Genomic DNA, 14,455 nt, shown 5'->3' with positions numbered 1-14,455 from the left:
CAATTGCCAAATTAAGAAAATAATAATAACATGACAAAATAGAAGACAGGTTTTTTGTGGGGTGGTAGCTAGGCAACTAGTCATGGAGCCTTTGAGAGCCTTCCTGACGAGGTAAGCTACTTTAACAAGCTACTTAGATTGTTGTCTTTATTTGCACTTGACACCACGGACCTCATTGTCTCTTAGCTTGTTTTATAGCATTTTCGCTTTTTAATTTGTCTAGTGTGTAATATTTGTGATATGTTATATGTGTATATGTTTGTGATTTTTATTTTATTTTATGTGAATATGTTTTCTGTTTTTGCACCTTCAGAAGAACCACTACAATTTCATTGTATAGGCAACTGTACAAGGACAATAAAGTATATTCTATTCTATTCTACTTTACTATATCAACATATTATTTTCAGAACCTCAGCCCTTCAGTTAAACCTCGTCCTTAACCGTGTTAAATTGTTCTTTATCTTCAACAGGCTTCGGAATCTCCCGAGGCGTCGCCGACGAATCAAGGCTCGACGATGTCAACAGGTTGTGAAGAGTTTGAGCGGGTTCGTGTTGGGTCTGGTCCTGGCCTCTCTGTACGGCCTGTTCGCGCTGTTCATCCAGAACCAGGGCCTGTGGTTCTGCGTCTACACCACCGTCGCCATCGCCTTCCTCGCAGCATTCGGCATGGGTCTCTCCATCCGAGTCCGTGCCAACGCCATGCTCATGTTGCCGATGCTGTGTTCAAGTGAGTCAAATTGTCCGAATTTTCTTACTTGTTGTTATAATACTTACTTTACCCGTATGATTACTTAGAAATGTGGGAACATAGGGCTGTGGTCTGGTTAACTGATTCAATTAACTGGAGGAAATAAGTCTATAAGGAAATAAGTCTGAGTAAATTGAATGAATGAATTAATTAATTAATTAATTAATTAATGGTCTTTATTGTCATTGATATAGTACAGGTACCATACAACGAAATTTGGGAGGGGGGGGCTCCCCTGGTGCTAGGAAAAAAAATACTAAAAACAAGAAGGGAAAAGAGCTGGTTTACATAAATAAAGGCTATATACACTATCCACTATACTATACTATACTATACAAATAAAACACTGTGCTGTACTCTATGCTATGCTATAAATATCCTAACATTTCCTATCTCTGAACCTTATGTACCCGAGGGTTGTCATATTGCACATATTGCACATAGAATGAATGAATGGACTTTATTGTCATTGCTACAGTACAGGTACCAAACAACGAAATTTAGGAGGGGTGGCTCCCCTGGTGTTAGGAAAGAAAAAAAAAAAAAAACTTTAAAAAAAAAATCACAAGAAGGGAAGGAGCTGGTTTACATAAATAAAGGCTATGTACACTATCCACTGTACTATACTGTACAGATAGACGACTAGGGTTGTCATATTGCACAATAGTATTATTTCACATTTATTTAAAGTGTCACAGTTTGCAGGCTTGAAATGTACATGTTTGTGCCTCAGCACTACACCTGATTTTTTCAGTCCAGCAGCTGCCATCAATCCGTCCAGACTGTCCAGGGCCCAGAACCTAGGTCTTTGCTGTGTTCAGGGCCTGGACGGCCCTGTGGTAGAAGCTGTTCTTCAGTCTGTTTGTCCTTGCGGCCAGGGTCCTGAACCGCCTTTTCGAGGGCAGCCTGGTAAAGTGTTCGTACCCAGGGTGGGTCGGGTCCCTGGAGATCTTGGAGGCCTTCCTGAGACAGCGTGTGTTGTACAGCTCTTCCAGAGAGGGGAGGGGGGCGCCGGTGATCTTCTGTGCTGTTCTCACGACTCTCTGTAGCGCATTTCTCTCCGCTGTTGTGCAGCCCTCCTAAATTTCGTTGTTTGGTACCTGTACTGTAGCAATGACAATAAAGTCCATTCATTCATTCATTCATTCATTCATTCATAGTATTATTGCACATTGCACATTGCACATTCAAATTCAGAGTTAGCTACATCAGTACATTGAAGCAGGGCCTGAGGATAGCTGACTTCTTAGTGATTTCTCATTGCCTCCACAGTGAAGGGTAAGAACCTCCTCCTCTTCCTCGTCTTCTCCATGGTGGTCCAGGGCCCTGTGACCAACACGCTGGAGAACTTTGACCGCGCAGCAGAGAGCGTAGTGTGTGGGGCAGAACTGGCCATGAACCAGACTCAGGAGCTGATGGAGCGTGCAGCTTCACCCCTCTACCGTGAGTCCAGCTGTTCCCTCTAGTCTTACAGTACGGCTCCCTCCAAACATATTCATTTGCTACAGTATGTCTCAATTGTTTAAACTATGTTTCCTTTCCTTGTCCCCTTCCCATGGTAACATGGAATGTATTTGGGATGTTTTGAACATTGCTGATAGAAATCTGCTAGCCTGTTAGAACCAACAAACAAACAGGCCCTTGGAAAACATAAAATACAGGCACCCCCATCAGCGAGATAACCCTAAAGAGATCTGAAGGTTGATGTCTTTTGGAGAGGGTATTTTATTCGATGTTACAAATAAATAATGTTTCAGGCTAGCAGGTTATGTCTCTCTCTTTCTGGGACTCATCTCCCAGAGAAACTATGTACATAAACTAGCCATGGAATTTGGTCTTGGAGACTACAGGTTCTAGGCCCCCTTTTCCTAGAATCTGTTGTCTCATTGTGTATGTGATAGGTTGCTACTAGGCCTGAAGTGAGGGGCACATAGAATACTTGAAAATAGAATACAGAAATCATGGGACAGTTCTAACAGTAGAGTTCAGTGATTTGGCTTTCTGATTGTTTGAAGGTTGATCCAATTGCTATTAATTCGTTTTGCACCACCACACCCCATACACTCAAATGGTTTAAAAACAAGAAAGGTCAGCCTGACGTGACATCAAACAGAGTGAACGTAACATCCAGGGTGATTCCTTCAGGTAGAAATCTGCAGTTACGTAGAGCTGACATGCTACGTTTCATATCAATAGAGACACAACACATGTCTTTCTTTTCATTCTGAATGTTCCTGTAATGATCCAGTGTTCTTGACTAAATTGTTGTTGTCTACCTTGCAGCTGTGCTGGACAAGATTAAAGAGATCACCAGAAATGCCCACTCTGTGGCCAGTAGGGTACAGAACTTCATCAAGGCCCTGACTGAGTCTGTCCGCCACATTGGTGAGTTTGTGGACCATAATGGACTGAGTTTACTATTCTAGCACTGTCATTGCTGCTAAGTAAGCATAGCACAGTGAAGTTTCAGGACAGTGGTATTGGTGCTGTAGACCCAAAGAGTGAACATTCCTACAACTTGAGGTAACGTTACAATTAAGTCCTGATTTGGTTTACAGCTAACATTATCCTCAGCAAAACATTTATTTTTACTTCTAGTATGAAGACATTATATTTCACGGAGCAGTTTGAGCTGCAAGGAAAAGTGCTATACAAATAAAAGTTATTATTATTATATAAATAAGGGTGGGGGGGTTGAATGTAGATTAACTGATTATCTTAGTCAATGGTTATAAAGGCAATTTCTGACCACAGACCTGGTGGCGCAAACGAAAAGATCAATAAACAGCTAAACAAAATAATGGGAGTAGTACTGTAGTAGTAGTCCATGGGCCATGAGAAACGGTAATCCAAGCCCCACGGTGGTGTAGCGGTCTAAGCACTGGCCACTAGTGCAAGCTGCCCACCGGGGACTGGGATCGTATCCCAGCTCGCCAGATCCGGATATGGCTGGGGCACACACGGGGAGCGGCATATTGGGCGGCCGCTCCCGAGGGCGGTATAGGAGTATTTCCGGACAAGGATCCGTCGCGCAACAGCGCCCCCGGGGTGCCGGAATAACAGGTGCTGGGCTCGAGGAGCCAGTCAGCTAGTCTGCCTGGCGGCCTCTTCTGGGACTGCCGGCCACGGGGTCGTGCGGCGGATCCTTCGCAATAGGCAGGGGATAATTGGATGCTAGGTTGGGTTCAATTGGCTACCAAATTGGGTGAAAAAGGGATAAAATCTGAAAAACAAATGTTTAAAAAGAAACGGTAATCCATGGCTAAGGGTTGTTTAAATTGCCACTACTAACTTCAGACAACTTTGTGGCCAAATCACCTCAAGCATGTCAAATGGTTCATCTGAGTTGATTTGGCCATGCAAGGTGGAACTTTGATCCCATTCACACCCATTGATTTTTTTTGTTAGCGGTGGCTAATGTTAGTTGGAGTTAGTAGTGGCTATTTAAACAACTCTGAACCATGGATTACAGTTTCTCCTGACCCATGGGCCACTTTAAGAGTAAGGAACCATCTGACTATAAGGTGTAAACTTAAGTGCACTATCCTTTTAACACTTTCATTTTGTGTCCCCTGACCCTACTGTAGCTCGGACTCTGAGGAACGTGCTACACTTCCTGGTCGGCATTGATGAGGTGTGCAACGCCAAGCTAGGCACCCCGTACAGGAAGTGCAACAAGGTGTTTGACGACGCACGGGATGACTGCATGGAGCTCCTGTCCGTTTTCAACTTCCTGTGTCACATCGTGGACGGGTTCCGCCCCCTGTGTGGTCTTGCTCATGGTTGGTTGGCATGCATAACTCCAAAAGATAGTTCACGGTTCATAATGACTGATAATGGTTTTGCACATCCCTGTGTGACAAGACACTCGATCCCATCGGATTCTAGATTCAACTCTGTGATAACCTGGTCACGATTATGTTGTGCTGTTTCAACAGCAACCTTTATCTGGCACACAACATCACACTAATGCACACAGGTAGAATGAGAATAGAATGTGAATGGAAGTTGTAACCATATATTAACGTATGTCAAGGGCAACATGAGAGACCAGTGGTCATGGGCCTAACCCAGGTACTCAGAGAACATTTTCCTGTCCTCCTCCTTAAATATCATTTCTACGGGGCCCCCCTGGGGTCACATGGTAGAAAAAAAATATTTGATGTGTGAATCCGTTCCCTCGGTTTTGTAATTCGTTCCCTCGGTTTAGTAATTCGTTAGGGTTAGGGTTATGGTTATGGTTATGGTTAGGGTTAGGATTCACACATCAAATATTTTTTTTCTACCATGTGACCCCAGGGGGGCTCCATACATTTCCAACAAAGGAGAAGGTGTGAGACACATTATTACAATTGCATTTACAATTACATTACATTTTTTAGCAACAGGGACAAATGAAGAACCCTTTTTTCTAACAATGCACTTCTTGTCACCCTGGAGCTTGACATCAGTTTGAGGGTCGGAGCTAACACAGCACTCCCTACCACTGGTGCTTTTATATCAGTCTGCCAGGGCAGGTTTGATTTAATTTTTTAAGCTGAGGAGCAGGATACAGGCTAGGGGCCATGGGGCCATGGGGCTGGTAAAAACCTGCAGCCCAGTGCTCTTAGATTTCCTCCCGCATTCCCCAGGATGGCTGCAGCCATGAGTCACCGTCCGTCTCTCTACTACCCCTCCCCTCTGCCCCCACCCCTCCCCTCCACTCATCATCCCCCTATCCCTTGTTTTCTTTTCAAATGAATTATTGTTTCATATCCGCCGCATGGTATCTGGAGCCAGCCAGCCAGCCAGCCGGGTACTGCTGACTTTTTAATCCAAACATGACCCCAGGGCTAGAGACAGGAGAGAAAGGAAGGAAGAGAAAGGAAAGACTCCCTTGACCCTGAGGGGGAGAGGCAGAATGCTGCTCTCAGCATAAAGTGAATCACGAAACTTCACTTAACTGAATTATGGGTCGTAAATCAGACATAATCAGCCCTCGAATAGGAGAGGTACAGGACCCCGGCCGCTAAGACTACCACAGGGCCGTCAAGGCCCTGAACACAGCAAAGGCCTAAGTTCTGGGCCCAGGATAGTCCGGACGGATTGTATGGCAGCTAGTGCTGAGGCACAAACATGTACATTTCAAGCCTGCAAACTGTGACACTTTAAAATAACGTGAAAAAATACTTTTGTGCAATATGACAACCCTAGTTGACTATCTGTGCAGTATAGTACAGTGGATTGTGTACATAACCTTTATTTATGTAAACCAGCTCCTTACCTTCTTGTGATTTTATGCTTTTTCTAAAATGTGTTTTTTTCCCCCCCTTTCCTAACACCAGGGGAGCCACCCCTCCTAAATTTCGTTGTTTGGTACCTGTACTGTAGCAATGACAAATAAAGTCCATTCCATTCCATTCCATTCCATTCCATTCCATAATCCTTTCTGAAGCCGGTAGGACACTTAGTGCTACCTTTAATGACAGCCAACACTGGTTTTTAAGGGACGATGTATTGTAATGATACTTTTACTGAAGTAAATGAGCCTCTCTAGAGTCAACCTTCAGCTTGCCTGTGACCTCTGAGTAGCATGAGAATGATGTTGTTGAATTGATTTCTCTCGCTTTAGTTGGCCAGCTGTTCTGCATCATCCCTTCTTACATCGTAAGCCACATGAAGACAAGACTTGCTGGCCGTAAGTTATATGCTGACTGGAACAATGCCCTTATATCATTACCACTACTTTTCTATGTCTGTCTGTCTGTCTGTCTATTTGTCTTTGTCTAGACAGTATCCGTCTGCCTTTTTCTCTAGCATGTTATTTTGAATTTATATGCTCTGAATGCTCTGAATATTCTCGAACACTCAAAGATTAAGACATGCAATTGTGAAGGTCTAAGAGGATTTGATAAGTAAAAGCGATATGGTAATATCTCCACCTTGAACTCTGATACGCTAGGTGACATGTGTCATCTGACATCTGATCCTCTCAGAAACTCCAGATGTGGGTGTGGCTTGATTTGGGATTTGGGAAAACATTTATTTGTCCAAATCTCTCATGTTCATTTGCACTCCTCCAGCAACCATCACTGCCTTTGAGAGGATGAGGCAGGAGTTTGACTTTAACATCTCGTCGTCAATACACTTTGACGTGAACGTCAGCAGCAGTCAGTCGGTGCAGCAGGTGTCCCAGGAAATCATGGAGGAAGTCTCGGTGGAGCTGAGGCAGTTCCAGGAAGTGATGGGCCTACTAGCTTACGTAGGCCCCTTCCTACTACTGCTCATGTACCTCCAGTGAGTCTGAAACTATTCACATGCATTGGTCAAATATCATTGTTTTGTGACACAAAGGTGTCAAGAGTGTGTGTGTGTGTGTGTGTGTGTGTGTGTGTGTGTGTGTGTGTGTGTGTGTGTGTGTGTGTGTGTGTGTGTGTGTGTGTGTGTGCATGTGCGTGTGTGTATATAATGTACTGTATTTGTAGGGCTGCCTTATACAAACACAAGTACCTGCACCAAGATGACTTTGACAACATCTACATCACTGAGCAGTTTGTGGAGCTGGACCTGCGTATGGTCAGAGAGGGCAAGCCCACCGTCCTCCCCCTCAACCAGAGAGAAACCTCCACCTACTTCAAACCATGTGAGTGGGGCATGGAGGGAGGGAGGGAGGGAGGGCACATCTCTGATGTCATGTTGTTGGTCGGTTCTGTATTTAACTTTAACTCCAAACAATTACAAAAATAAATGGCCACGGTTGATAGTAGAGAATGTTGTTGCATATTTGTTTGTGACTTTCATCAGATCTCAAAACATCTCAGGTCATGTTTAAACTCAAAGAAGGGTGACTAGAGATCAGAGTTCAAGTTGGAGAATGTCTGAGGCACCGCGTGAGCTTAGAATTATAAGGTTCTATCTCCGTTTAGGGTAGTTCAGAGATATTGAGCGTCAAAGTTTTTACATTCCATTATGTTTTGTGAGATGGAACCTTTGTATTTTATTAATTACTAACTCAAAAATGTCAACATTTTAAAAATAACACCACACAGGCATTAATAAACACCTAATGGATCAGATTATGTAAAAAAACTAAATTTTGACAAATTGAGATAGAACCTTATAATTCTAACGTCACGACTGGGACATTGAAGGTGGCTCCCCAATAACTAGTCCCTCACCTCTGTCCATGTTGCTATAGTGTCAGTGTACCTGACAGCCAGGGAAAGGCAAGCAGCGGCCCTCAGCACCCTCTCCATCCTCAGACACATGGCCATGGGCGGCCTCGTGGTGATGCTGGACCTAGTGGTCTTCTGGATGTTTGACCTGGTGCACCACCATGCCCAGGGGGACATTGTCGCCAGAGGTGAGAGAGAGAGTCAGAGAACTTTGTCTGAGACATGAAGACTTGTGTTAGGTCCCCTAGTGAATGTCCAGGCTTTAATTCAGTGGGCAGGAGACTCCACAGATAGGCTACAACTTAAACCCAGCATAAACAGCATAAACCCCTAAAGAGCAAGCAGAGGTACAGTGGTGAGAAAATATATAAATATTGTACTGTAGGAACAAAACTCGAGATAAACCAGAGTCAGAGGCAGATATTTGGTAAAAACCGTTGTATTCAGCTCATAATCATACATTTAGCGTAAATATCCAAAAACAACGTCACAAATTACGGATTGTGGCTTCAAAGGGATAGTTGGCTCCCTACCTTGAAAGTAGCCAGGAGTGACTGCAACCCACAGTTCTGATTTTGTTTGAATAGCCACTGCTAATGACATTTCTTTTTTATTATTATTAATGAGTGAATGTAAATGAATGGGGCAAGTAGACTAACTTCCAAATCTGTGGCCAAATCACCATTATGTAACTTCAGATCAAGTCATGGGGCAAGAAGGCCTACAGTAAATAAAAATTGCATGGACATTTGATTTGATTTGGCAATGTAAAAAAGTGTATTGTACTTGCCCCCATTTACTCCCATTCCATTGTTTTTGGTGTTGCAGTGGCTGAAGGCCTATCAAGTGTTGTCAACAATATTTATTTATTTCAAACAAATGTGCATATCAAACGCAGTTTCTAATTTGAATGTTATATATTTAACCATCCTTTATATGTGTCTCTGCTGCCATCCAAGTGATTTTGCACCTCCCCCTCTATCTCTCTCCCTCGCTCTCTCTCTCTCTCTCTCTCTCTCTCTCTCTCTCTCTCTCTCTCTCTCTCTCTCTCTCTCTCTCTCTTTCTCTCTTTCTCTCTCTCTTCTAGCACCCACTCATGTCACAGTGGACGTGGATGGAACAGGTTATGCCTCCGACATCTTCAAGGACATTGTGGCCTCTTTTGGCATCCTGCAGAAGGGCAACATTACCGTGCTCAGCAAGAAGTGTCTGATGGAGCCCTCAGAGCCAGACTACACAGGATACATGCTCATAGGTACCTAACCTTAATCTGACCCCACTGGATACATGCTCATAGGTACCTAGCCCTAACCTGGGCTGCCTCTCAGTTTGAAGTGGCTTACTCTTGTACGATATTTACGTTAGCACTTGGTTGAAATAGATTACGAGTAAAGCTTATGAGCTAGCACACTATTTATTCAAGCAAAGTTACATACTTACAGCATTTCTTCTCTGTGATGTTATAGAGAGGTCTGTGATGTCATAGAGAGGTCTGTGATGTCATAGAGAGGTCTGTGATGTTATAGAGAGGTCTGTGATGTTATAGAGAGGTCTGTGATGTCATAGAGAGGTCTGTGATGTTATAGAGAGGTCTGTGATGTCATAGAGAGGTCTGTGATGTTATAGAGAGGTCTGTGATGTCATAGAGAGGTCTGTGTGTCAGCAGGGGGAACAAGAGAAAGAGCTGTCTTTTTTAAGCTCACACATGTTATACCTCCAATGATATGGTAATACAAGGCTATGACAAAACACATATGTAGTTCTATCACCTTACTCGGGACAGGTTAGGGTGTGAAGAGGGACAGTGTTACTCAGGTCAAAGGGCAGGGGGCAGGTCACAGGAAGGGAGTCCATCATTGACCATGTGTTCTAGGACAATGGAGTGGGCCATCTTTGACCATGTGCTCTCTAGGCCAAAGGAATGCTAATTCATGAAAATAAAAAATAAACTTGTTAGGAATCTTGGAGACAATGACAAAGGCAGAACAGGTCTATGAATGTGTGTGCAATAAGACAGATATCTACAGGTTCTATACACAGGTCTGTGTGTGTGTAAAAAAATACCACACTCTCCTCGTCTCCTTCCCCTCATCAGCACAGAAGATACACCACTGAGACTAGTGAATTGAATTCACAAATGGCCATTTAGTGCTCTCTAATTCTGTGTTTGTGAGAATGACAGCGATGAGAAGAAGAAACAGTGTATTGTCTCCTAGCTATGAAACACTGACATCTAGTGGGCAAATGAAACTGGAATGTTTATTGTACATTTTTGTAGACAAACATTTTCTTTATTTTGTGCATTAATCCAAGTAAATGCAACAAGCTTAAATGTACCTCCTCTAAAAGTGATTTGATGATACATTTTTATATTTTTTATATTTTGTGTCATTTGTCAATTGTGCCAAATATTTCCGGATCAAACAATTTTTTTTATAAACAAATGAAACGCTTTCATTTGACACCCAATTTTATATTCTCTGATGAATTTCACATTTTGTTCCTTTTACACGCAACTCCCTAACTTTACTATATGTGAGATGACACAGGGAGATGATGTGTTTTTCTTTGTCTCTCTCCTAGGAATCCTGTATGGTCTCTCCCTGTTTATTGCATTGACTGGCAGCTATGTCATGCGCTTAAGGAGGCTCATGTGTGCCAGTTACCACCCCAAACGAGAACAGGTGAGATACTGTAGTACCCAGTCTGGTCCAAAATCAACACATTGCCCCCTGCCCTACACCCTACACCATACAGCATCCCAGATGTTTTCTATCTGAATCTGAAAACAGTAAAGGGCCACGGCCAGGGGTAGGGTCCAGGGTTTTTTTCAGGCCACATTATAAATGAGTCAAAGCTCTTCCTGAAATAAAAACAATTCACCCACAGGTATATTTTCTCACTACCAACTTCAGACAGTGGTTTCAGAAAGGCACAAGTGAACACATTCTACAGTCATTAACTGCCTAGGTGAAAGAGCTGTCTGTGTGGTTAAAGCTGATGGAATTTTTAACCATGCATAGAATTGAAACATGACACTGTTTTTAAACGCAAAAACCTGGGATTTGTTCTTCTGTTCAGTTATCTGACTTTGAAGGTGAAGTAACTTCCTGGTCCACGTTTTTACAAAAAAACAAACCTCTCTGTCGGTTTGGTACCGATGGAATTCGGAATACACACAGAATATGAAGCATTCTTTGTGAGAAAATGCATTGTGGTGACAAGCTGTCACTATCAAATCTTTTGGGGATGTTTCACAGAACCCTTTTCCAGTGTAGTGGGTGGAATGGCCTCTTGGCTTCAGACAGTGTAGATCAGGTGTTTCTCCTCTCTGTGGTGCAGGAGCGGGTGCAGCTACTCCACCGACGTATCCTCACCCAGCGCACGTCACTGGGCAAAGCCCTGCTGAGGTCTGTAGCCAGGAGCAGGGCAGACGCGCCAACAGATGGGACCAGCATTCTCCAGACGCTCACTCTCCGGTAAAGAGGAACTCCTTCACCAACACTGGAGCTACTGAGGAGCATACTGTACATTTGTTCCAGTTCAAAAATCAACCCAGTTTAGGATTGTTGGTCCGTGAGTGAAGGCATCAACCAAGGCCTTCAGGTCTTGGCCATCATTTGTGCTGCGCTGGAATAAATGCCTACACACCTAGTCACTTTCCAGGGCTGGAGTTGGAAGACCCTTACACTGGCCTTTTTCATTTGTCTAACCCTATAATGCTCATGGCATATTGTCATTAAGGCAAAGCTGCTGTCATTATAGTTCAGTATGTACTATGTATGTACTGTTGCACTATGTACTATGATTGCTGGACTGGTAAACATTAATGGTGGACAAAGTGTGTTACATATGCCTTATGACACAACACCTCTAGTTTTGACATAGCTTATGTGGTGTTCTCTATTGTAGCCTCCCTGGTGGTGCCTACCTGGCTGACTTCCTGGGGGTGTGTCCTGTCACGTGCATGGCCTGTGGCAAGGGAGGAGAGGGAAAGGACGACCCATACATGGTCGTGTGTGTCACTGCTCAATGCAAAGGTAAGCTGGCCATATCTGATATGGTTGTCACTATGTGGCCATGCTAGAATCAACAGATGTCCTAAATGCTTTCTAACCACAGCTGCAATGACTAACTGAAAAATGTTAACCAAACCATAACCCTTATAGCCAAGTCACTCAAGATGTTCAGACGAATCCCTTCAGTTAACAGTAAACTGTAGTAACAGTAGTTACATAGTACATTTACATTTAGCCTTTTTGAACCATTGCTGATTACTGTTTAGTAATGTTGATTGCTGTTGAACCAATTTTCTATCGGTCATAAAACAATATTTATTTCCTTGAGGATAAAATTGGAGCAACTTGAGCTCAGTGTGTACAGTTAGGGAGTTCCCTCTAATATTGACTCACTATTAGGACGATAAGATTTCAGGCAGCAAACACCTTTAGTGAACGACCTGGAGAAGGTTGATAGATCTTCATGATATGGTGAACAAAAAACTGCCCATATTTCACAGTTCTGGTTGTATCCTACTCTACAGGGCTATACTGCAAGCAATGCTTTCAGAGCATGGGCAACATCTGTGCTGTGTGTATGGGACCGTTGACCTTTCAAGAGGATTGTGAAGAGGAGCTGTAAGTCTTTATGAAGGACATACAGTATTTGTGTACAACAATTTGTAACAATGTCAAAACAATTCATGTGTCTTTATTTACCCTTATGCAAGGTGTAGCTTTGAATATCCAACTCTTTCCTCTTAGCTGCCAAAACTGAGATAAGCTCTCACTTGAGAAATACAAAAGCAAAGTACAGTATCTCATATACTGTATCATATGAGTCAAATCATACATTATTAGCAATGGGAAATATGACTGAATTCAAGTAGCACACTAGTTTCAAGTTACCATTGAAGGGCTTGAGCCTTTTGCCATTTACAATTTCACTTTTCTTTTGTCCCCCACGATGAAATTGGGGAGGGGACTATGGATCCGTCTATGTCTGTTCGTATGTCACACGCTTCTGTCCCTTTGTATGTCATACACTTAAGGCCAATGCACACAGCCCCGATTTTGTCGCACCGCCGAATTCGATTCCATTGTTTTGAATGAGACAATGCACACGGCGTGCGATGCGATATTATCACACAACAACATTCGATTCTCCATTCACACCAATTGAAATAATTAAAAGAATTGAGAATCGAATGTTGTCGTGCGACAAAATCGCACGCCGTGTGCATTGGCCTTTACTGTATCTCCGACACCACTGGGACAATTTTGATGAAACTGGGGTAAATGGGTCTAATACCATAGATTGTTTTGAGGTGATGCAATTAATCTCATGATGGTGCTGCTAAAGTAATAGGTTATTATCATTAAAAATGTCATACAGCCTACATTAAATCCGTGGACTGCGTTCAAATAAACACAAAGCTAAGTAGGATGCAAGACTGATAATAATGATACGTTCCGGTAACTTTTCAGTCGTTTGTTACTTGTCGCCAATTCGCACAAGGAGGGACTGTACATAATTTGTGGGGGACAACATGTTTACTGTCCACTTATTTTGTAACAATGTGTAATACCAGCAGCAGAGTAATAGTAACAGTGGTACTCACAGAGACTCCAGCGATGGTGAGCAGGTGAACTTGTGGACCGCTGCCCTGACCTCCCCCCACATCACCCACCGACGTAGCAGGAAGCTGATGAAGAGGAGGATCTCCATGGCAACCCACAGGCACTTAGGCCCCTCAGGGCTCTCGGGGAGCAGGGTCCAGTGTGGCAGGGTCAGCAACGATGTGGAGCTGGTGGAGGGAGAGAGAGGGGACAGTGACAGCAGTGGGCACATCAGTCCTCCCAGTGACTCAGATCACAGGTAAGAGGAATAGAACATCTTCATTATGATCATAATCGTTATTGTCACAATCATCATTATCATCATGATCATCATCATGATCATCAGATAAAACAATTGTTCCTTTACAGCTGAATGTTGCGATTCAGATTGGATACAAGGTTTTTGTGCAAAGTACAAAGATCGTCAAACCATTGGTCTTTATCCAGGCATGTGGTCTATTGGCAGCCAATTAGGTTCAAATCAAGCATTGTGGTATTTGAAATGAATTTGAGCATGGCGGTTTGTGCCTGTCCTCCTCTAGTGAGCCAGATATGACCTACCAGGACTCAGACAAAATCAGCGACCATGACCAGAACCACCACCCAACCTCCCTGGACACACCTCTACAAACAGTCATCGTCCACATGCTGGACCACTCCACACCAGCTCAGCCTCAGGGACACCACCATGAATAGTTTTGTGTGTGTGTGTGTGTGTGTGTGTGTGTGTGTGTGTGTGTGTGTGTGTGTGTGTGTGTGTGTGTGTTGGTGTGCGGGTCACAAACCTTACCTTCATTAAAAACATGGATTTTCATTTGATGAAAAGCATTGGCCTATTCATGTTATTTCAGTTGAGAATAATGAAGTAGAAATAAATAAGTAGAAATAAATAGAAGTAGTTCTGATGTGCATGCACTAAAGCAGAGTATGCA

General features: G+C 43.3%; 1 protein-coding gene across 1 annotated transcript; it reads left to right on the top strand.

The window, feature by feature from the left end:
• Positions 1-82: 82 nt before the first annotated feature.
• On the top strand, positions 83-14,219 carry dcst2 (DC-STAMP domain containing 2; the record flags this gene model as incomplete). The annotated part of the gene is made up of 15 exons (XM_080540935.1): positions 83-111; positions 474-730; positions 2,024-2,194; positions 3,035-3,136; positions 4,339-4,533; positions 6,814-7,027; positions 7,216-7,373; positions 7,929-8,093; positions 8,993-9,160; positions 10,489-10,589; positions 11,248-11,384; positions 11,818-11,945; positions 12,449-12,542; positions 13,528-13,782; positions 14,066-14,219. The coding sequence occupies 15 exons, from the start codon at positions 83-85 to the stop codon at positions 14,217-14,219; spliced, it is 2,328 nt and encodes a 775-aa protein (XP_080397061.1).
• Positions 14,220-14,455: the final 236 nt, after the last annotated feature.

The sequence above is a fragment of the Nansenia antarctica genome, assembly GCF_963989245.1.
Source record: "Nansenia antarctica genome assembly, chromosome: 10".
Lineage (NCBI taxonomy): Eukaryota > Metazoa > Chordata > Actinopteri > Argentiniformes > Microstomatidae > Nansenia > Nansenia antarctica.
Note: the sequence above shows the minus strand (reverse complement) of the source record. Positions and strands in the feature narration are given on the sequence as shown.